Here is a 25,459-nt window from a genome sequence, read left to right as displayed (position 1 = left end):
CTATCTCAGCCCCATTTGCCTTGTCGTTTGCTTACAACATAGCAAAGGCTTCAGCTGAGCTGAGCAGTCCACTTTCCAGTTTTACTTTTTTCATTTCTTGAATCTCATCCTATTGCTATTTGAGATTTTAAAAAGTGCTAGTTCTTCTGTCAGTTTGCATGCAACAGATTTTGCAACTAGTAGTGAAGACATTTAGATAACGTAGTTTTTGTTTTGTTTTGCTTTCAGGCAGGTAGGTGAATATGTCCCAGCTGGATAAACGCCTAGATCAAGGGTCAGCAACCTTTCACACCCAAAGAGCCATTTGGACCCGGTTTCCACGCAAACGAAAACACTGGGAGCCGCAAATACTTTTTGACATCTAAAATGAAGATAACACTGTATATATTGTTTTTTACCTTTATGCTTTTTGTGAACAACTAAGGTGTGTTGCTTATGAAATCCATGAAGTGCTACAAAGAAAGTTACATTTTATTTATGTAATTAACACATTTTGAACTCTTAAAGAAATATAACCAAAGGAAAGACACCCAGCTGAACTAAAATGATCCATGTAGCAAACAAAAACTGTTGTGAGCCGCCACCCTTATATTGCCTTTGGGCTTTTGGAGCCTTGACCTGACTTTTAAAAAATAATTGGAAAAAAGCACTATGCTGCTAAAAGATGAAAAATAGATATTTGCAAAATTCTGCCTAAATATGTATTTTACCTGGTTAATGTGTGTGGTGGGGCGTGGTCTACAGAGCCGCTGCAGGGGAGGCGGACGCACCTGAGCGGCACCCGCAATCACGCCTCGCCGCCTTAACGTCTGTGCTATCTATGCTGTTGTTGGTGTGTGTCGGGCTGTGAGCTGCAAAGCTACAGCCGGCTGTATGCGTACAGCAACTGTGTGTGAAAAGGGGTCAATAAAGAGATTCTGAAAAGCGTGTTCATGGAAACATCGTCGGGTCTGCCGTGATATGTTTACAATGGGACTTCTGCTCCTGAACCTCTGTGCACAGCGTCTGCAAATCGGGGCTTTTATCTTTACGCAGGACTGTAAGCTGTCATCTGTGAGGCGTGAGCGGTGTTTGTTTTTAACATAGTTCACGGTGGAGAATAGCTGCTGACATAATGTGGATCCGAAGGTCCATAATTGGCCTACCTGGGGTTGAAAGTCTCGATAAATGCACGGCGGGTACACCGGCTTCCGCAAGTGTGATGCTTATTTTGAGCGATGAAAAAATAATAGAATATATTTGTATTTTTATATTTCAATATCACAATAATCTTCCAATTTAGAACTACAAGTTAAAAAAGAGAACTAACATAAATAAAATACACTTCAGCTAAATACTTCTAATTTATTTTCCCAAACCACACGGAGCCGCACTATAAGGACTAAAGAGCCGCATGCCACAGGTTGCCGACCCCTGGCCTAGATGATAAAGTTTTATCTGCTGGCCTGGTCTCCAGGCTCTGCAGACACCTGACTTATCACAACCTGGTTCTGCACCTGCTCTCTAAAACAAAGTCTTATCATGTGGAAGCTACAACACAACACAAAGTGTTATACAGACATATACCTGAGATGAGCTTTCATATGCAAATATAAATATTTGAAGTTGTAAAAATGCACAACTGAATATTTTTAAGAGTTCTGGAATCTTCTATGTCACTGAATTTTGACTTAAATTACAAAAATCTAAAATAATTTGCTGCTACCTTTTTTAAACAACAAATATTCTTGTTATGTGTTATTATCCTGTTAACCAATTAATAATAACTAGGAGCAGTTGGATATTATGGGACATACACATATGCTTGCTTACTAGTTTGGTCACATAAGTAGTATGTAAAAAAAAAACAATAACAAAAAAACAAAAAAAACAAAAACAATGGTAGTGTCAACAGCTAATGCACTGAGCTGCTGCCACTGGAATGGCTGATTGAATAGTTGAATTACTGAGCAGTTCAACAGGTTTACTTTTCTGTGCATTTTGTACCAGTGGGTCAAGCATCTCTTTGACATTTTCCTTTTCAGATGAGCCACAGTACTAGCTACATATCCAGCATTGCACTAAGTGAGGATGTACAACTATTAACAAAATAATCAACTTCTGTCGGAGTAAAGTTTAAGTAGCTGATTCCCACTCTGCTGGTACATGACATGAAAGAAAACAACCATGGAGGAATCGCTTCCATAGTTCAGTTATAGCATTTCCAGAAACAAAGGCATCTACTGTATTGAAATTTATTTGCTAGTGTTTTGTAATATAAAACATTGTAAATCTGAATGTTATTAAAATACTCAGACAAAAGAGAGTTTTTAGGGATTAATGTTAAATGTTAAGTTTCTATGCTATATGTCAGGACAAGTTATTGCAATTTTATTGCAGTGTTGAGGCTGTCATATTCTTCATAAAGATGAGTGTTAATATTACCCAGAATAATTACTTAATCTAAACTGAACAAGTAAATCAGATTTTAAAAAAAAAAGTCTGAGAAGTTGAAAAGTCTTACCTACACGGTATTTTTGAAAACACAGCTTTTTCTATCCGTTTGGGCCTTTTGTCCACACGTAAACGGCGTTTTGGATTACTGAAAATGGAGATTTTTAAAAACTCCTGCCAGGGTGGAGATTTTCGAAAAACTCAGTTTATGCGTTTACACGTGGACGAGGAAAACTGAGATTTAGTCACGCAACGTCAAAGCTGTGCGCCTTTTTTGACGCTGTCCTTCGTCACGTTATTGTTTACCTGAGATGAATTTCTACAATGGCGGATACAGACAAAATACTGTTGCTGATAATCTTAGAGATCTTAGAGATATTTTTTCAGAAATGGGATTTGGGATTTTTTTTTAAACGAAAAGGAAAAAAATCTCAGTTTTCCAAAATACCTGTGTATGTTTGGACGTAGCCTTAGTAAGGGCAAGGCAGATGATTCACAACAACTACTAAAACAGTTTTTTGAGTTTTTCACTTACGGTGGACGAGGTTATGGGTCTGCTTTTGAAATGAATTGGAAGAGAGCAACCTTATGGTCAATGCACTGTGTTTATTTGGATTACCTTTTGGTGCAGTTGAGGATATCTATATTTTATTCTTTCTTTTCCACTTAAATGTTGATGGTATGACATTTAGCACATTATATCTATGTTGAACAGTAAGGAGCAATGGGAGACTGAAAGTGCAGACAAACATGACACAAGCAAGATTCACTCACTCACCCACTTAGTGATTCAATCAACACTCGGTCACTTAATTTGCGGTTATCTCTCATTCCTAATCATCTCTCATTTCAGCACCCACCAGCTGGCTTCCACACTGAGATTCACTGGGTTGGTTACCCACCAGAAAGTGTCCCTGTTGATAGGACTGTGACGCAAGCCGGCCAGCTGTGGTGTGAGCATCAGCTTTCCAGGGAGCTATTGTGATGTTGGCTACTTTAACATTCTTTGAAGTTTTGTTATGTGTCACCGTTTAAAAGCTGCAGATAGTCTGTGTGATATTTGTTCTTCAATAAAATCCAAAGAATTTAACAAAGGATTTGAACTCACGTGTGAGGTTAACTTTTGCAAAAGGGGCTATAATTTGGGGTTAAACGGGAAGAATGTCTTGTTATTTTGAGTAGAAAAAACGCAATAGGAGAAAATGAATCTGCAGGTTAGAAACTACTTGAGAAGTCTTGTTAAAATGAGACAAAAACAACATTATTATGTAATATGTCATTACTACCATTTGTACAGGTTACTGTACAATAGGTTTTGTGGTACTCGGGTTTTGCTTTTGGATATTTAGACCTTAATGTGACCTTAACTGAAGAAGTCAGTTTTATCCTGTAAATGTAAACAGAACCTGTCATAGCAAACTTTTAACACAAACTTTAGCACTTTTCATTCCCCGAAGGCTTCATGTAAGAATGGCTGTACACCCACAACAAAAATATGACACCCAAACTAGATGCGCCACAGAGTGTAACAAAAATCATTTAGTGCTAGGACGCTTTGGATAATTAGCTCTCGCTGCAGGGCAAAAAAGAGATATTCAGCAAATAACACTTAAAAAAGGAAGTGGGTGGATTCTTTTATCAGACTAATGCAGTTAGAAGAAGCACTCCGAGAAGCAGCAGTGTGTAATTAAGTTGTTATGTGCAGACAATAAAAATGCAAATGCATAGGTGCAGGGTGTTTGGTGCAAAAGGTGAAAGCTTTAGGGATAGATCCACCTTCTTGTGAAGGTCAGGATGCCACAGGATATTGATCGCAGGGGACGACAGACCTCTCCCTTTGTGCCATTAAATCAGTATACTGCTTTCACTAAAGAGCAGAGAGCAAAAATTAACTGTGGTCTGTTTTCTTATGTTTTTAAAATCCTCTGTCTTCACAAAATAATGGCTGCTTAAATGCAGAGACAAAATTATTAGTGAGCTGAGTTCTTATGAAGCATTTAGAGGAAGTTTTCAGGTTATAGGGCAATGAGCTAAAAGACACTAAGGTGCTCTGTACCTCACAGTAACTCACACAGTCAACCAACTAAATGATCACCATTTTTCCTGAATGAATGTCTTTTGTCCTTTCTTCCTCCCCTCACCCCCAACTGCTCACGGCAGATGGCCGCCCCTCCTTGAGCCTGGTTCTGCCAGTGGTTTCTTCCTGTTTAAAGGAAGTTTTTCCTTCCCACTGTCGCTAAAGCGCTTGCTCATAAGGGGCCATCTGATTGTTGGCGTTTTCTCTGTAGTATTGTAGAGAGGTGCTTTATATTACATTACAATATAAAGCACCTTGAGGCAACTGAAGCTGCCCAAAAAAGTGATATAACTCAAAATTTTGAGTTAGTATCTCATTAGTTATAACTGTAAGTCAAAATTTCAACATACTAACCTGACATTTTCACTTACAGATGGAAAAAACTATTAAATTCCAGTAGTGGAAAAAAGCTTCCATATGTGCTGGGCTCAGACCGCACAATATTCTGTCTGTTACTGTTATGGTCTGTGGCACTCGTGGGCTTTGTTGAGGGTTGTTTCACGTTTAAGTGCTCCTAGTTTGTGTTTCATATTCTTAAACTCTAGATTTCTAATTGTTATTATTAAGCTGAGTGGGTCCTTACTTCAGTTCTAGTTTAGTATTTATGGAGTGTGCTATTTAAATTTAGTTTTTGTTGTGTTTTCCTGTTAATTCCTGTTTGTCATTTAACCTGTGATAGACTGGTGACCTCTTTATGGTGCTCCACAGTCTGCATACGAACCTGAATTGGATGAGCATTTAAGAAAAAGGATGAATGGATAGACATTTTGCCCGAGTGAGACCTGTGAGGACTACGACTAAAGCAGATATATAACCTGTCGTTCTCCATAGTTATTACATTAAATAAAATTCAGATATTTGTATTAGAGCTATGGCTCCATTCCCAGACCTCCTGTCTCTCCAGGAAATACCTCAGCACAAACTTGAGCAGATATCAATCACAACAGACGCCATCGGATGCAGAATGAAATATGCGCTGGGAACATGGTATGTTGCAAACCAGCTTGCAGAGCACAGCAACTTTGCATAGCTGAAGCAGGTTAATTAAAACACTATACATGACTGTGTGTAAAGGCAGAGGTGTGGACTCGAGTCACATGACTTGGACTCGAGTCAGACTCGAGTCATTAATTTTATGACTTTAGACTTGACTTGAAAAAATGTTCTAAGACTTGTGACTTGACTTGGACTTTTACACCAATGACTTGGGACTTGAATTGGACTTGAACCGGTTTACTTGAAAAGACTTGATATTTTACCCCAAATATAAAATTTAACATGCATATTATATAGAGATTGAAAATGTGACGTCATTCAGGGGTAGAACCGCAAAGGATTCTGGGAACTCGTGGCAAGCGGTACTAGCGCACGCAGGCTTTCAATTAAAATCAGTTACACAGCGATAAAAAGAAACACAAAAATGGCAAGAAGCTGTTGTATTATTAACTGCAATAGCCGGTCGCATGACAGCCACGGGAAGCCGACGGGTAAAGAGATCGGTTGTTATCGGATTACGTCGTTGAAGAGAAATTGTTCTAGCCATGTTTCCGAAGTAACAAAGACGCGACGGATGGCCTGGATCGCAGCCATTCAAAGATCAAATATAACGTCCCAGAACACTCCAGCTCACAGGTTAGTCTGCTCCAAGCATTTACACGAAGGTCAGTGTTTTTTAGTAGTTAATACGTCATTTTCATAACATAATTAGTGATATAGGTTACAAGCAAGTCTGGCGCTGAACAGAAATTGTCGCGCTATGCTCCTTTATTTATTGTGCATAAATAGTAAATTGTCCTGACACAATATTGCGTTTCGCTTCTGTTATTATGGTACATTGACAAAAACATATACTTTTATTCACAGGATAAAACAGGTTTTTTGTATCACTAATTGCCCAGTACGATTACAGCATACAATATTATTGTCACTGCTACATTTCTGTGATGCTACCAGAAATTATTTCCACTGCTAATTAATTACCGTTGAGCTCAAAGGTCCTATTAATAAACGGTTAAGGATTGTGTATTTATGACGACAATTTGTGAGACTGGTAAACTTATGATACGTACGATGGTCTTTCGTTCTACACGGTGCATTTCAAGGTCCTGCACCCATCCGTCGGTAAACTGTACCTGGGCTTGTTGCAGTGACCGGAAGTTACTAAACTTCATGAGTGTATGCACTCACTCCAAGAACCGTATGATTATAAATATGCATATAAATATGCTACGATGAGATAGCTGACTTCATCTAACTAGCAAATGTTGTACAGGCTACGTTGGTGATGCAGTTTTTTTTTAATGTGTATGATATTTTTGTCATGCGATTTTAAAGCCAGTCCTACAACCGCATCCAAGAATAACATGCAGCTTATCTCAGAACTGTCGGTGAAAATTATTCTTGGAGCTAGGTTTAATTGAGCTGCATTTTAAAGAGGTGCAATTTCACAATTTGTGTATATTTTCTAAGTTCACTATTTTGTCATGTGTTGAGAAAAACACAGATTTAAAAATTACATGGTCTAATATTTACATTTAGCATATAACTGCAACATTATTTTTTCGTTGTTTTTTTTTTAAAGACTCGAAAGGACTTGAAATTCAAAGTTTCAGACTTGTGACTTGACTCGGACTTTTACACCAGTGACTTGAGACTCGACTCTGACTTGCCTGACATTACTTGAGACTTGACTTGAGACTTGAGGATAAAGACTTGAGACTTACTTGAGACTTGCAAAACAATGACTTGGTCCCACCTCTGTGTAAAGGTATCAAGAGATAAGAGCCAACCCATCAGCTGATGTTAATCTCACATGAAGATTAACCTCCTAAAACCCAAACTCTTCCACGGCATGCATTTTTAATTTCTCTTTGATAAATGGGCCGATTGGGACCTGATGAATGTAAAAACAAAGAATTACCAGATTTTTTTAACCTAATTTTTGTTTCCACATATGAGGATATTTGTTTAAAATTTTGATAGAACAGTAGCAGTATAATGTCCTCATAAGTGGATATCAGGCCCTTGTAGAGTAACATTGAGTATTTTGGTCTAAATAACCCAAAATGTGATGTGGACGCCAGGTCCTAAGAGGTTAATGTTAGTTTTTGAGCAGTTTTACTGTAGTCACAGCAGTGTTTGCTGAATCATTGTTAGATAGCTTCATACTGTAAAGGTCTTACTATTTATTAACAGATTTTAAAAAATAGCCTGCAACAAACTTTGCGTAATACAAAATTACAGTTTGAATTATTTTCAGGGTTGCCAGCGATGACGGGTATAAGAGCAACATCATCCTAATGGAGCACTTACCGAAATGAAAGTGCAGAAATACAACATCATATATTAGTCATCTGTCAATTATGGAGTATAAACACATCACAATTTAGGTTCAAAAACGACTAACACCAAGCGCTAAAAACATTAGCCAGTTCCAGTCAAAAGAACAGACAGTGCCGAATTTCAGCCTTTTGTTATCACAGTTTCTTTGGAAACTGCTACCAGCTAAAAGGGAGAAAAATGACTTTCAGCCATTTAGTGTGTCTGTCTCCATCTGAGTAGAGAATGGGATTGTGCAGCCTCGGGAATCATTCTGTCACAACAAAGCTCTCACGCTACTTTTAATGTTTTGACATGAAATGGTGACAGCCATGCGGTCCGCCCATGCCCCACTTTGTCCGGTCATCATCTCCTGCTCATTCCCCGACCCTTCTATTTCTAATCTACGAAACACCTTCAGTATGAGAGAGTGGGAGGGAGCTGCGGTGGGAGGTGGAAGCAGAAGAGAGGTGGAGTGTTGTAATAGCAATGGATCCATTTTTATATGAAAGCTGACACTGCCACATGGGAAGGGCAGCTTTCTGGAGGGAGGTAATGGTTTCTTCTCCTCCCGCCGCTCCCTGAGGTGGGCTGAGTGTAAATTACATCCAGCTCAGCCTCTGCTCAGTCAAGACTGGAGCTGACTTGCACCCACCTCCCACATTCCCTTCCCTTCTCATCACCAGTTACAACCTCAGAGAGAGATATTCCCATCTTGCTAGGACACAATGAGACATATCAGAGGAAATAGCCTGCCTGCATGTCATACAACTCTCTTTTTTTCCCCACTCTCTCATAGTTCTTGTCTCTCTGCTCAAGCAAGTAGGAGCACTTGAGCTACAGCAACGCATCCTCAGCTTAGTCTCTGTATGCTCTGGGAGACTCTGGATTTTTCAGAAGGAGGAAAGGAAGTAGAGTATGAAGGGAAGGCTGCACATGCACAAAACAACTCTCCAGATCCACTCAAGTCAGATTGAAAGTGTCAGAGCAGCTTGGATGGCAGGCAGAGCAGAGAAAGGCAGACTAACGGGTGGCAGACTGTGTTTCATGGCCTGTCAGGTCAGGATCCATTATCCTCTGGCCATACTGTTTCTCATTAGCCCCCTGATGCGCTGTGAAGGCATGGCTTCGTCCTGCCATGCATGGCAAAACCCCTAAGTTGGAATGAGGCAGCACCTTGGCCCTCCTTGGCACAAAGACAATGCCGAGATTGGACAGGTGGAAAGACAGGGATGGGGAAAAGGGAGTAATACCCAAAAGACCAGTGGTGGAAAACATGGGGACTCTATAGATTCTCTACTTTGCCCCAACCAAACGACTGAGCAGAAGGTAGAGGACTATAATCTCTTCTATTATGGTTAAACACATTTTTCTTTTTCTTTTTTCTTTTAATATTTATTTAGTCAAGAAGTGAAACTCTTGAGACACTCTTTTACAACTGGATTGTGAAAAGCGTTTGGAACTTTCACAGTGAGGATTTGGCAGATTTTTTTTAAGTAACACCCCAGTCACATAGGTCAGGAGACCAGTCAGCAACCACAAGTTGTTGAAAAAAAAAGTGTTTTCCCTACAACGGCTTGACAAGTTGTTGTTGACTGTCACTAGATGAAATTGCTTGCAAGAAGGTATACAGTGCTACACCAAAAACCCTTCTTGGATTTGATTGGTTCTCTAGCAGATCGCTAAAGTTGTCTATAGTTTGCATTCGAGATGCCAACTTGTCTGCAAATACTAACTGAGTAGTATTGAAACTGAAAAGTGCAGAAGTGCAGTGCAAACACTAAACAAAGACCCTTTGTCTTTGCTAAAGTAAATGTTGCACCTTTTGAAATATGTTGGTTGCAGAGATAAGGCACAACTTTCATTCTGAAGATATACATTCTCAACCAGCATGGCAGTTTCACTCCTGCTAGTTAGTGAAACTTGTAGTTTTAGTTTGGTAGTGTTTGCAGATAAGTCATCCCCTTCCTGTTCCAACATGACTGTCAGTGCACAAAGCCAGGTCCATAAAGACCTATATGAGCGACTTTGGTGTGGAACAACTCGTCTGGCCTGCACCTGAAGAACACTTTTGGGATGAACTAGAATGGAGACTGCGAGGCAGGCCTTCTCGTCAAACATCAGTTTCTGGCCTCACAAATATACTTTTAGGATAAGTCCAAAATTGCCATAAACCCACTCGTAAACCTTGTGGAAAGCCTTCCTGGAAGAGTTGAAGCTGTTATAGCTGCAAAGATGGGCTGACATCATATTAACTCCTATAGATTAAGAATTGGATGTACTTATGGACTTTTGGCAATATAAATAAATATGAAATACTGGTGGGCAGTAAAATTAAAGTAAAGTGGTAAACACAGAATAGAAAACAACAGAAACTCATCAGCTGCCTGGTTATTTAGAAGGGAAAAAAAGAGGAAAATCTAATTAAGACATGATCTCTGGGAAGTGAACTGACCAAAATCAAAAATAGTAAATTTGATATTATCGCTTTATTACCACTTTTACATATGTGTTAACATTTATGAATGCATGAGCAGCAGCGCAGGGGGTGTGGGAGGAAGAGAGCAACAACGAGGGCTGTCTCTGGGGCAGACTGCAGTGGAGTGCACACAAGAAGGGCTGGGAAGCCTCATATGATGCATTTACATGGATGTTACTGGTTATCTGCAGTGCTTTGTTATTTTTTTCCACCAATGGGTGACTTGGGTTTCCTTGCATTGAGTGGGTAAAGGAATCAAGGATGTGATTTCTGCAGGGGAAACCTTATTTTTGGCAAAGGTGATTTCTAATGTGTGTGCATATGCATGTGCATTTTTTCCATAACTGACTACAGAGATGTGGAAGAATTAAAGGAAGTAGATTTAATTCAACCCAAGTAAATAACCTGAATTTGATCATGAAGATATGTTTGTTTCTTTGGATCAGTAGTAGCTATTATATGAGCTTTAGTGTCCCTTGGCCTTAATTTTTCACATCTATAGAGCTCAGTAGGGATTGCCCACTTTTTCAGCATCCCCAGTCCTAAAAGTAAATTTCCCATGAATTCGATCATAGGAAAATAACGGGCCAAAAATAATGTCTAAAATCTCCAAAACTGTTAATTTGACGTCCTTTAAGTTATTAGGTAATTAAACATACTACAAACATAAGCCAGGAAAAGAGTAGGCAAGTACTGAATATTTGACATCACAAGTACTGAGGTGCATTGCTAAGAGCAACAGAAGCTAGAAGGTAGATAGAAAATAACAACAAGTGAAAGAACATCAACACGGATTAAAGTGACACACAGAAAACATGAGTAAATGGAGCACAAGTGAGGCAAATGTGGAAGAGTCTCTCTCTTCTGGAAGCTGTAGAAAACTAAAATAAGTAAAGTCATGTTCAGTAAAGCAGCTTCCTGTATTTCCATGTCTATCTCCCTTACAAGTCAAGTTTCCTATCTGAATGTGTTCCTGGCTCCACCTGAAAGGAAAACGCGCCGATCCAAACAGTCACTTTGCTCCAATCGAAGCCTCACCAACAGCGTCAATAAGAAGCCACAAAGACGCAAACTGGCAAGCTCATCCAAGGATCACATTGTGATTCACAAATGCGTGTCCATCTCTCCATCTCCGCAGCCAGACAGAAATAGTCAGTTTTGGCACTGCCATAGTTTTGCCTCTTTCCCTCTGCACTGTCTGTCCCTCCCTCCTCCCCTTTCATCTCAAAGCAGGAGGGAGTGGGGGGGGAAACTGAAGTTATTGCATGTGACACACCCAGGAGAGAAAAAAGGGGGGGAAAATCGCATTACTTCACAAAGCTGAATGCTACAGGAGCAGAAAGAGATGTAGCTCTCCTGCTGCTTAATAACAGTGGAAATATTTAAAATAGGAGCAGCGGCAGCAACGGTGGAATATTTCTGAATCTATATTTAGATTGGGAGTGATGTGCCTCGCCCTCGCAGCCATGGCTCATGTGGGATTCACAGGGGAGACATGGAAATGCATCAGGGTGGAGATCAATCTAGCATGCTGCAGAGTAAAATGCAGAAAGATGTCTTTCCCCTTGCACGAACACACACACACAATCGGGCCAATATATCATATATTATCAAAACAAGTTCTGTCGTGTTCAGGCTGATGGCGGACGATCAAACTGAATCCTCCTGCATTTATTCCACAAGAACATTTCAAAGCATTGTAATCTCTAAATGAGGTAGGATTTACAGAGTGAGCTACAAAGTCAAATTCCTTTGTACAGCCTCTTTACAAGCCATCTATTTTTAGCTTCCGCTGCCATCACTACTCCAGCTGGATGCAAGAATATCATCTGCTATTCATTCATTCACTAACCAATAACCTGACTCCCGGGCTTGCTTTCACTCGCAGATTTCAAACATTATTACTTTCCAGGATCTTGTCACAGCAAATTGCATTGATTATTCGGCTCTACATCAGTTGGCTTTAATTACATTTACTTTGCATTGCTTCGCTAAGCATATATCTCCACGTGATTGCGACTAAATTACAATTAGCCAATGCCCCGTGCTCCTGGGAGAAAGACATAATGGTGGTTTCATGTAAATCAATGGCATGTGGGTGTTCATCTGCAAAAAATAATGAGGTACTGCAGAAGCTGGCTGAACAGTGTCACTGATAAACCTGAATTGATTTTCACTGGTATAGATTGCATAACACTGTTAGACATAATTTTTTTGGTAAGTAAAATAAAGAAAGAGCCTTAATCTGTCGCACAGCTTACAGCTTCAGTGGATATTTTACATGGGTGGAATTACATTTATTCTTATTTAGCACTATTCAAAACTTATACCACAAGTGACAATCCAATATGTTTCTTATTTTCTACTTCAATTTCTCCCTGAATTATAAGAAATCCATTTCCAAAGCCCATTAACACACTGAAGAAGCTTTAAATCTTAAAATAGGATCATTATGTTTATTTATATCCCTTAGTTGCTGTCACATTGATACCCTTTTACAGTCTAAGTTGTTCATTTTAAAAATGGACACCATTTCAAACAATCAGGTCAAGAGAATTCCAGTGAGCCAAAAACGTCTAAAATCAACGTGCTTAAAATATGCAACGGGGGTTAGAGACCATCTCAATCTGACTCTGAGTCCTAAAACTAAAAACCCCTCCAATCAAAAACCAATAAAAGCCACAATTTCAACACAGTGTTTATGTCTGTGTTTGTGGGTGACACATATTTCTTAAATAAATCATACAAAATATACTTTGTAACAGAATCAGTTGTCTCTCCACTGAGCTTCTAATTACTTGGAAATACTCAAATGTTTGAAAAAAGCAAAACCATACCAGGTACACACACTGAAAATCAAAAAATCAGACAATGTCCAAAAAAGCCCTTTAAAGGCCTCTGGAAAGCCTGAAAAATTACTGCTCTAGACTACTTTAAAAATGAAGAAAAAAAAAGTGACTCCTTGGAAACAAAACATAAAGAAGAGAAGACTTTTGGACAGTACTGTAGGTATGGGCGAATCAGTATTGACACCAGCATTGGTAATCCAATTGGACTGAGGGGACCAACATTGTTATTTCAGCTTAGACATATCTGAAGTGAACATCTGAAGCCTCAGTAAACTACCAGCATAAAACAGTTTTCAGCCAGCTGCACGTTCTGGAGTGTCAGACCAGATCATGGAATACCAGCAGCTGCAGTCCGAGACTGTGGAGTTAGATCCTGCCACAGTAGAAAACTGATGAGTTCACCAGTGCTAAAATACAAGTGTGGGGATTGCCCAATTGTATATTGATCCCATCAGTGTCTCAAATGGAAGTAAATCTATATCTAATAATAACATAATAATAATATATATTTAAATACTTGGTGTCTAGTAATATATTTAGGAAGCCGGCCCAAATAAATGTTAAATATGTATATACTAAATTTTACTTATTTAGTTGTTTTTTTCCGTCAGTGATACAGCTAAACAATTTAATTCATATTCATGAATATGACCATGTATCTGTTCGGTTTGTATCTGTGAATTTTTATGTTATATTCATTCACTGATGCAGGTATATATTATAATATATAAATGAACATATTTCAGCTGTTTACTTATCATTCTTTTGATTGGGCGCACAGTGCAGTGTTTTTTTTTTTTTTTACTTTATCAAAATCAGTGAGGTCGCATGAGGAAAAATATCAAGCCACCCTTGCTCTAAATGGTCAGTTTTGTTTTATTTTATTCCTATATCGCTCTGGGATTAGCTCGTTTCCTTATATGGGCATTTCTGAGACGTGAAGGCGTGGCTTAGTTTTGTTTGGAGAAGCCAGGCGAGGGGCTGCCAATTAGAAGATACTTTCAGGAGGTGAGGATTAAAGAGACAGGAGCCTGGTTTTGTTCAGACAGAGAATGAACTGCAGGACTGTATATACTAAAGATACAACAAATTTTAATGTTAATTGTTAACTGTTAATTATGCAATGACGCTGCAGCAGATTCCAAGATTAGAAATATGGAGGTGGAGAAGAACACAGTAGGTCTTCTTTGAAAGTATCTACTCAATTATTTGATTCCTTGTGTCTTTAAAGCAAAGCGATTAAATGTATGTGTGAAGCAAAGAAAAAAGAAAGAAAGAATTGATCTCTAGATTGATGGATTAATAGATCAATGAATCGGTTAAAGGGAGAGTGCAGCAGGGGTTGGGTGTGGCTGACGTAGCAGAAGCTCAAGTACTAAATAATGAATTTAAAAATAAAAATAAATCTTGAATTCAAGACACTATTAATGATAAGTTTAGTTCAGAACTAAAGAAACTGGATCAAATGATGGTAGTTTGTGTTAAGAATAAATATAAATAATAAAGTCTTAAAAAGGTTACAGTAAAAATAAATTCTGTGTGCTGGTTTTAAATTAACACAATGCGTATGAAGCAGCGTGAGTGGCTGGTCAACAGATGGTAGTGTTGACAGGCTGCTGGGTTCATTGGCCAGCTCTGTGTACAGTTAGCAGGGGGTCACCAACAAGCCCTGGGATGTTAGTCTCTGCCAGTCCCATTTTATCACATACACACTTCGGCTGTGAAATCCCTGCTTATCACAGCTCCATTCAGCTGCCACCAAAAAAGCACCTGAACAGTATGATTTATGAACTGGGGTTTGCACTGTCTGACAAGGCAAACAATCCCACTTTGTGCCGCTGCTGCAGATATGAAACTTTGTTCTCAGATATGTGATTTTGCTTTAGATGAATGAGCGACGGTGTGAAGTGAAGGTCGAGCTGAATGCCAGCCTTCAGTCAAGGAGAACATTTTTATTTTCAGCTCAAAGGAGCATGGCATGTAGATTATCAGCTAACACTTCAAAAAATGATTGCATGAAGAGATCCAAGGCTGCACGGCGACACATGCACAAGCTCACAAGAGTCTCAGGCTTACTGGAAAGTAGAGAAGCAGAGCCCCGCACAGGATGGCCTCCAGCAGGACAAGACCTGATGCTCTGATACTCTGTGGAAACACAAACACACAACAATTATTAAACTTCTGATTTATCGACCATTTAATATATAAGAAATCTGAGCACAAAATAGGAATAATATGTTTAGCCAACTGGTATCAAAGACATTCACAAGCTCAAGTTGTTCATCTTTTACTAGTACAGGGTGGTGGGACTAGTGGTGTTGTTGTAGCCCCAGGGAGATCAGTCAACACATCAAGCTATGATTATTTAACTTGAAATCTGTATAAAGCAGAGATGCAGAGAACCACAACAGCAGCCAAGTCCTGATTCTTTCAGTACCTGTGCCAAATACTCTCAGTCTGGTGACGAGAAAATATAGCAATAGCAAAATCAACTTGTAGCAGTGGACAGAGCAATATTAAACCATTAAACCAACCATTAAAGGATAAGGCAGCTCAGGAGAGACTGTGCTGGTGGAAAATTGTCGTTGGCCGATCCTCCAGGAAGGACCAAAGCCTTAACTAACTATTACTGAGGTTTTATTGGGGCCTTTTCACTGAAGAAAAATCCACCAAACAACCACATTTCAAAGCCATGCAATGGCCATAACACCAAAACAGTGATGTCAAAGAGACTCAAATGCTACATAAAGAGCAATTGTAGTGTTGGGTGGTTTGTCACTATGACCAACTTCAATTACATTACAAACAGATTGCAGAAGAAAGTTTTTCAGTTTTTAATATAAAAACATAAATGGACAGCTTTAATTGTGATGTGTGTGTACCGTAAACAGAAATAAACCAAATAACATGTACAGAACTGCCCACTTTTTAAAAGATATAACAGAAACAGGGTATCATTTAGGCGATTCTGTAAGCCAAAAAGTTTTTATTCACATTAAAAATGTATCACACAGCATGTCAAAATACTCAAGGCTGATTTAAAGAGGATGGAGGTTTGTTCCTTGTTACTTGAAAGAGGAGAAGAGCAAAGCAAAAGCTCCTCCCTTAAGCACTTTTTATAGAAGCATCCACCATTTGCAGGCGCTTTGTGTGCACCTCTTGTGTAAGATATTTAGCAACATATCGTCCTCTAATTGACAAGGCGCTTGAGGGGGGCTTTCAGAGAGCAGAGGACAGCTGTGCCACCCATTTAAAGATACATGCAAAAGAAAGCAAAAGGGCTCTCTTGGTGCACCAGATAAACTTATTTAATTAAATTGCATGAATGTAATTGAAAAGTCTGCAAAGAACTTTGAAACAAAATCTTAAACTTAGTTTAATGACATTAATTGGAATTATATAAGTAGCCTTTAAATTATGACAAAGCCCTGGAGTACCTGAAACATCCATCTGCTTTAATAATGGGGATGATCCTTTGATGAACTCTAGCCGTTGTAATGGCAGAGTCCTCGGGTGTGGAAGACAGAGCAGCTAGAAGTTCCTTTGTCAGGAATGTGGAGCATCTTCAGGCTAAACCTCAGATGTTTGATGCTCAATTCAAAGCTAGTAATTAAGACACTTAACTGACAGAAACAACGGGAGCAATGGGAGGCTGAAAAGTTCAGAGATTTAATTAGGTAGATGTTAAACTAAAGAAAAAATGTTTGAAATATTAACCATACAAAATCAAGTTTTGTGTCTTGACATGAATATATATTTATTTTTTTGTTCCAAAACACGAGACATTGTACGGTGTATTCAGGTAACACTGAACAGTGGGAGCAGTCGCAGTTTTCCCCATATGGTATCTCACTTTTTCTTATCCTGGAAAAGTACACAATACACACCCCGTCTCCTTCTGCTTTTTGTGGGAGTTTTTTCTTCCCACTGTCGCAGAAGGGTTACTTGATTGGGTTGTCTGGCTGTTGAGGTTTTCTCTCTAACATTGTAGGGTCTCACACCTGAGTTGGCTCCTGTAGTGAAATGAAACTGAATCTCCTGTTTGTCTGCTACGGTTTGCAGATCCCAGCAAGTGTAGCATCCTGAGTGTGTGTTGAGGTAGTTCTGTGTTTTGAGTCGCAAAGCTTTTGAATATTAGTATTAATATATAAAACACTCTGTTTCTAATGCATGTTTCATTTTCCGGCATATTAGAGCAGTGATGCTCAGACACCATCAACAAATTGAGTTGCTAGACTGATGAGGAATCTGTGTCATCAAAGTGCTGCTTAGTAAATGACTAAAATATAGTCTTGCTGATAACTAACAAATGTAACTCAATGCCCTCCACAGTCCACAGCATTCTGACGCTAGTCTAATTCTGGTACTTGAAAACTCCAGGACTGATTCCTGGAGGATCGATCTCTGTCTCTCTTCCACAGCATGTCTTTTATCCTGTCGTCCTTCTCTCACCCCAACTGGTCGCGGCAGTTGGCCGACCCTCACTGATCCTGGTTCTGCCGGTGGTTTCTTCCTGTTACAAGGGAGTTTTTCCTCCCCACTGTCGCCAAAGTGCTTGCCCATAGGGAGTCATATGATTGTTGAGTTTTCTCTGTATGCATTATTGTAGGGTCTACCTTACAACATGAAGCGCCTTGAGGCGACTGTTGTTGTGATTTGGCGCTGGATAAATAAAATTGAATTGAATTGAGTTGAAAAGCCAAATCCCACTTTTAAAAAAGTAGTTACGTAGATCCAAGAAACAAAAGAATCACCAAAGAGATGCTACGAATTAGACTGAATTTGTAATTCGTGTAAGTAGTATGTACTACTTCATGTACGGAAAGTATAGACTTAGAGAGGGTTAGAGTCAGAGGTTACGGTTACATCACAATAACATGAAAAAATGAATGAGCTCTTTTGATCAACCACAAAATTTGTATAGGTATCCTCACCCAGGCAAAAAAAAAAAGGACAACCGTTGTATTTGAACCCAAACCACAATCTTTTTCTAAACTTAACAGAATAGTTTTTTAAGCCTTTAAGTCCATTTAAAATCTCAAACCTGACTAAGTCTCTAAATTCCTCCACTACCAGCACATCCAGCCTGTTTTCTTTTTTTTTTTCACTTTTTAGATAGAAATTGAGATCTAGAAAGGCGATACAGTAGATACAATGAGATGAAACTAGGAGGAGGATGATCCACTGTGGCGACCCCTAAAGGGAGCAGCTGAAAGTAGGTATGGGGCTTGTCAAATGAAAAAGCTCATTCAGGCAAAGAAAAACCAGACAAACACAAAAACAAAAATAAACGTGACTAATTCGCAAACTCATGCCATGCTCGAGTAAGAAACGAGTAAAATACAGTATTCTCCACGTTTGCTGATCATTCACTCTCTGTGACTGATTATAGGACCCCACCGTACCACAGGCAGCACTCTTGCATGAGCTAAATCTCAATCTTTACTTTGCATCACATCTTACATTCATACTCTTCTTTTTAAAGGTGCATGGTCTCAAGGTCATGTAAATAATGTAAAACTTAGTGAAGTTACTAAATTAAGCAGGGGATTTCAACCAGGTGTCATCATTCAAATATACATATAAACCACGCATCATAAGTAAAAGATTAAACAGATTGAATGGTGAGTGGTCTGATGTATGAATCAAAGTAAATGTGCTTTTGTGTTTGCAAACTTTGGTCGTGATCCAAGGTGGTGATTTTGACTTGATCTGAAGTGTTCGATTCATTTGAAATCATTTCAAAGCTTTATTGTGACCACCCACATTTGGAACTACTGTTTATTAGTTCGAGCGGGCTTTGATGACCATATGGCCTATAAAACATCAAACATGTTGATGTGATGTTGCAATTGTGAATTAAATTAGTGTAGATCTCTCTTATCCACTGTTGAGTCACAAAACTTTAGCTCTTCATGGCATTAATGACTACATTCTTGGTTTAAAACACATAAATATGATTATATTAAAGAAGAAGATGCCCTTTAATACCAATTCAAGATGACGTATCTGGAAAATCATTGTTTTATTATAACACCTACCTTATTCCTACGAAAGTGGTATATAAGGACCATGCTAATGAAGACGATCAGCATGCAGAGGCACTGGAAAGAGACCACAGCCATGCGAAGAGCGCCATCCTCTTGTACCACACAGGGGGTGTCATCTTTACAGTAGGCACAACCCTGCTGGCAAGGCAGGCAGTCACTGGAAGATCCCTCCTCTGTGTTGGGACTGCTATCTGCAGGTTTTCCCTTCCTCCCCATTCCTGTCAAAGAAAACATTGAAAAGAAGAAGTCCCAAAATCTTAAATACTCAAAGAAACAAACACTAAATAAAAACTCTCACAGGCTGATTTCATATATTTTGTGTGTTCCAGGACAATTATAGCTACATTTTTAATAATAATAAAAAATAAATAAACGGCCCGAAATACTGACACAATAACCCCGCCAACAATTTTCTGCAACTGAAGTTCATTTAGGCTAAAGTAGCACATAAATTAGTGCATTTAATAAAAATTAAAAATACTAAAAAATATCTGAATTCAAGAGCACAATGTGCTGAATAAATACATTTCTGAAATATTAAATGCAATTCCAACAGCTAAAAGTCACGGATAAATATTTATTGGATAAAATGACAAATAAGTTTAGCTTATTCAGTTGGCTAACAATAGAAATGAATTATGAAATATAATGAAGTAAACGTTGTACTCTTAGTTTATAAAGCAAAACAAAAGAAAGATCAACAGTTGAAAAATGCTAGAATTAATGGTGGGACTGATAAGTTGTCAACTTAAAATAAATGAGCTAGATGATAAACTGTCGTGTGAAAAAGAAAGTACGCACTCAAGTTTTAAGTTTTTACGTATCAGGACATAAAAAGAGATCATCTGGTCCTTAAGAGGTTCAAAAACTGGTTAAATATAACCTCAGATAAACAACAGGGCAACATATTACACAATGTTACAGAATATTTAACAAAAAAATGAATGTGTGAAAAAACTATGTACACCCTTCCTCCATCCATAGGAATCAAGAGGGTAAATAGCATTTCTGCTAATCAGATGCAGATCATCGTAAACAAGTCTGAGCAGCTCTATAAAAGTAAAGAAGGCCATCATTGTACACTAAGAAAGATTATTCACAAGTGAAAAACATTCAAGACAGTTGCCATCTCTTACCAGGAGTGGACATTCAAGAAAATTCACCCCTAGATCAGACTGTGCAATGCTCAGAGAAACTCCAAAAACCCAAGAACTACAAAGCTTTGTCCAAATTTGTTCATGCAACATGACAATGATGAGCAAATCCACAACAGAACAGCTGGAAAAGAAATCAAGGTAATGCCATGGCCTTAAGAGAGCTGTGCATAAACAAATGCCTTTAATAGAAATTATTTAATAGAAAACACATAACAAATAGAATACCCATACGCTATAAAATAAATCAGAATATAAAAAAGTACATTTATTAATATGGTAACACAATCTGACAGAGTTAGTTAGCTAGAAACAGAACTAGAAAATCAGTTTGCCAGTTGGTTGAAATTTTTTGCTAAAGTTGAATGAATGAATTTGAAACAATAATCAATAGTGTAGTTAAAATATTGGTTGAATGGTTTGATCGCTTTGTTATAGGTAAATATAAAGATAAAAGACTGTAACATCTACTTTCACTGAATTAGGTTTTACACAACTACCCTTGACCTGTAAATCTTTTTGATTTGTATATGTGTTTTTTTTTTTGTTTTTTTACTCAATAATTTGACATTCGACATCATATTTTGAAGAAGATAGGAACAGATGGTACAGCAACTGTCATTTAAATTTTCCTTGTTATTGAATTTTCCTCCAGATCTGTCCAGATGAAGTGCGTCAGTGGCAGAGTGAATCCCGACTGTATATATACTCTTCTTCGTCTCTGACCTTACAAGAAGCCATCGACACTGTGTCAACAAAAGGGAGATGGATCTCTGTGTGTGAACATGGAAAGTCAACACTGCTCAACCCTGTTCAGTCACAGGCATATCATACAAGGCTGATGACTTCAGCTCCCTAATAAAAACACACACAAAGACTTTTTTTTAAAAACTTTTTTGGTTTATCCTACCAGGACCAGAGAAGCTGTGAAATGTTTTTGAATGAAGCGTAGTATAAACTAACTATAACCACTTCAAAAGTAGCTGTTTTTTATTTGCTCAAATACATACATGGTCACATTGGGAAGTAGCAAAAACTTACGCAAACTTAAGAAAAAAACTCTCTCTCAGGGTAAAGTAAGGTAAAAAAAACAAAAAACGAAACAAACCCAGGGGGACAACAAGGAGGAAGTGGACTTGTTATTGGCTTGTATAGAAATCCCCTGAGAGATGCCCATGTGGTTGGATAGATAACACATTTTGGACTTATAGAGCTTTTATAGAGGCTTTATTGGAAGCAGGCATTGTCTCAGAGATTTGCAGGGATTTTGCCTTTAAAAAGAAACTGGCCTATTTTTCAAAGCTATGACTCGGCACATCATTGATCCCTTCAAAAGGAGTACTTATCTCGGTAGCATTGAGTCATTTCCTTTAGCTCATTCTCAGTGGTTTGTTGCTGCTACGTTTGAGTGACAGTCAAAGGAAACGCAGCTACAGTAACCTCTCTCCCATATTTATATGCAAGATACACAATGTAAGATCACTGTGAGAGAAAGGGAAGAGAGTTGCACAGGCTTCCTCTGCAGGAGTGTCAGTGATGTCCCCTTGTGGATTAACAGGCTTGTTATTGGCCCCATGGTGGGCCAAACTGCAGCACAACGCCTCGCTAACAGGCTTGCTTTTCCTCTCTATTGCTGGGTTAACAAAGATGCACACACACTGAGCTTTCATGCAGATTTGAACACTTGCACATGCAAGTTTGTGTGCCTTCGCAGCACAGCAAACAACACAAATTGGCTAAATCAGACAGAACATATATTTAGCTCTCTGTGCACGAAGTGTGACGTTTTAGAGTAAAAAATGGATGCAATAAGATGGTGGAAAAATCTGAGTGAAGGAAGGTAAGGGGGAGGGAAATGGATGAGAATGGGGGTAAAATTGAAACAGACGCACGAGAACACGCTGTATGAGGTTTGAGTGGGATGAGGCAGGAGGGAAAGTGGATTGAAATGAAAGTATGGCACAGAAAGTGATGGAGGGCAGGTGAAAACCACTGGGGTTCTGTGTCTGCAAAAGCCTTTTTTAATTAACTCACAGCAGACAGAATAAACTGGAGAAAGTCGCTACCATTAAAAAGATATTTCCCTTCTCGAACCAGATTAGCCTCCCCAGGTACTGGGGCTACTTCAATTTTCAGACAGGGCGGATACGGTTATCGCAAATAGCTGACGGTCTTCGTCATAAAGTGCAGCTTTTAGCAGAGTCAGAATTAATAAAATGAACTTATTGTTAATTCATCTGCTCTATTTTAGTGAGAGAAAAAAGGATGATTATGTGGAAACATTTTAAAATTTCCAAACATTTGCTGCCCAACTGCTTGAAAAATCTGATGCTAAATAATAATTTTTTACCTTTGTGTCTCCTGTGCTTTTTACTTCCTGTTCCGCTAATTACCCGCTCTCACCTGCCTCTCATTGTGCAATCAGTCCTGTGTGTCTACATATAATCCTCCCTTCACCTTCATCAAGACGTCAGTTTTCCCCCCATGTTTTACTGGTTCTTAGTGTCTGGATACGCCCTGTTTAGTCCAGTGACTGCAGTGGACATTGTTTTTTTCAGATTTTTGCCAATTAAGGCACTTCTTTTTCATTGTTATTCCACCAAACTCTACATTCTGCACTCAGCTCTTCTCTTCACCTCAGTCCAGGACAAAGGTTTTAACTGTGGACGTTGCAAATCAAAAAGTACGATAAACACAACTTACCAATCCTTCAGTTTACTCACATTTGTCAGATCTTTCAGCCACGTTTCATGGACTGCTGTGGCGTTTAGTCAGTACGAAAATTTCCAGACAATTTCCAGAAAATATTAAATGCCATCAAACATTTTGATATGCACAGAAGTACCTAATATATTTAACAAAGGTGAATTAAAGCCAGGGTATAATTGGGCACATACTGGCTATAATGTACGCACTTCCACCTGTGATTTCCCTGCTTTAAGTCGTAGGGTTGTTCATTGTTAGCATGTTTAGCAACACTTAAACGCAGCCACATGAATAAAGTCTGCATACAAAGGAACAATCATCTTACAGTGACTGATTTGCCATTACTTACTTGTAAAACCATTGACAGCTACTCTGTTGGGATGATAGAAACCTTTCCTGCAGTGGCACTTGTACTTGTCCAAGACAAATCCGTGACCACGGATCGGCAAACACTGAGAAGAGAAGACCAGAGACAAAAATGAGTGCAGTTTAAGCTAGAATAAGTTTTACAATCAACAGCGTTTAATCGTGACATCTTGTAATGCAGACACAGACGTGAAAACTATTAAAATATGTCAATACCAAAGCAAAATGTAAAGCCCGCAAACCACATTCAGCAAACAGACTGAGATCAAGTGCCTTGCGGGAGGGACACGGGTCTAATTATTTAAGTTGTGAGATTCCTCTTTCTGTCTAACTGTGCCTCCTCGTCTCTCCATATTAAATTAGTAAAGCCTCTTCCATTTGATTGAACGTGTGATAGGAAGTAGACTGAGAAGAGCAGAGAAAAACACGAGGGGCGTCAGGGGGCACCCTTGGCAGACTTTGTGTGCTGTTTGCCAAATTACAAGACATAATTAATAGCTAAATTAAGAACAGACTTATTTGCCTGATTAGAGAATCGCCATTAATTCTATTTCTTGTGGGAATGAGATTTCATCATCTCCCCAGTACAAACACATTTTCCCCTCTCATTCTTGCTCTCCTTCAAAAACTCCTTTACTGTTTTTTTTTATTTTTTTCTCCACACAACGTGAACATGTTTTTCTAAACCAAGACGATAATGACTTATGAATCCAAAGAAACGACAAGAGGCCCAGAATAGCAACGGTACTTTAGCTGACACTTGACACGCTATGAAGTGTTTGTGACCTGACTGAGAGATCTAGAGGAAAGGCCGGTGGCAACGTCAAAATGAAGCACCAGTCACTGTGATGCTCTTCACAGCGGACTGGACTCGGCATGTCTTGAGAGGCTGCTATTTCTGACTGTCTCTCAAGGTCCTTGGTGAGGGCTGAATGCATTTTTCAGTCCGAGAGTGTGCGCTCCTCAGTCGAAGCCTTGAGAGGCCAGCCAGGACTCAAAAGCCCAAGGTAATTACCAGGTTACTATTCAGTGGACAACTTCCTCAAGTAAATTCCACTGAAGAGGCCAAAGTATATGAAGTGACTCTTCACTAATCTGTCGAAGACGACTTGTCGTTTTAGTGGTGAGACCCTAGAAAGACCCTCAATCTGACACCCGTGAATCTGATTTTCCTCACCACTGTACTCAAACACTATATAATACCCACACGGCTCGTAACGAAGTAGATGCTTATTTCAAGACATACCCTCTATGTCACGTATCTGTCAAGTATTGGCGGAGAGACGACCCAAATGCAGGTAAAAATCATTAGAGAGCATGTCTTTATCAGCTAGAAAAACACACGGTCCGAAAGAGAAAACAAAACAGAATCACTGGGTGCTGTCTAGTATTTATAAAATGTCCTCCCACTTCCTTTACCCAAATCCATTCACCTGGAAAATGTCAAGAAATGTATAAAGTTATATGCACATAGCATTATATTTTAGTATATTATAGTATATTTATATTTTAGAATCCTTAACAACATGGCGACAAATCTCATCTGTGTTGCAGCATCAACAGAAAATGCACACCCTGCGTGATCTCACTTTGTTGTTTGAGCCAGGCCATATAAACAAGAACCACCAGTGAAAAACGTCAATTTATCCCAACAGCTGGAATTTTAAAGGAAAAGGAAGACGTGCTTGGATGAGGAAATCAATTAAAGGCAATCCCAAAGACTAAAAATACAATGACAACCTGAATCTTCAAAGATGACAACAATCTGTTTTGATAAGAAGCAGAGTTATTCACAGGAGCCTAATGTTCATAGTTCAGCTGTGGGCTTAACATAGCGACTTGTTGAAGGTTTATTATGGCTGCCAAACAGTTAGGAACCTTTCTGGGCACATTTGACTGTTTGAAACAAAAATGAAACATAAGCAAAAGCAGACAATCAGAAAGGAGGGAAAAGAACAAAAGCAGGAAATAAAAGAGCTGAGGAACCAAACCTTCAAAGTAAAACAGGAAGTAACCAAAAGATAACT

At 38.8% G+C, this 25,459-nt stretch overlaps 1 protein-coding gene across 2 annotated transcripts in view; it reads right to left on the bottom strand.

The window, feature by feature from the left end:
• Positions 1 to 25,459, bottom strand: part of gpr158a (G protein-coupled receptor 158a) — a 93,846-nt gene that overhangs the window by 23,602 nt on the left and 44,785 nt on the right. For both annotated transcript variants that reach the window (XM_085286775.1, XM_085286776.1), the window contains exons 3-5: positions 23,416 to 23,518; positions 19,198 to 19,424; positions 15,233 to 15,301 (exon numbers count right to left, since the gene is read on the bottom strand). In XM_085286775.1, the coding sequence (XP_085142901.1) occupies positions 15,233 to 15,301; positions 19,198 to 19,424; positions 23,416 to 23,518 (399 nt within the window). The remainder of the gene's footprint in view (positions 1 to 15,232; positions 15,302 to 19,197; positions 19,425 to 23,415; positions 23,519 to 25,459) is intronic.

The sequence above is a fragment of the Mchenga conophoros genome, linkage group LG9 (genome assembly GCF_057382185.1).
Source record: "Mchenga conophoros isolate Kocher_MC1m ecotype Shallow Benthic linkage group LG9, M_conophoros_male_GT1.1, whole genome shotgun sequence".
Taxonomy (NCBI): Eukaryota; Metazoa; Chordata; class Actinopteri; order Cichliformes; family Cichlidae; genus Mchenga; species Mchenga conophoros.
This window is presented reverse-complemented; position numbering and strand designations above follow the sequence as displayed.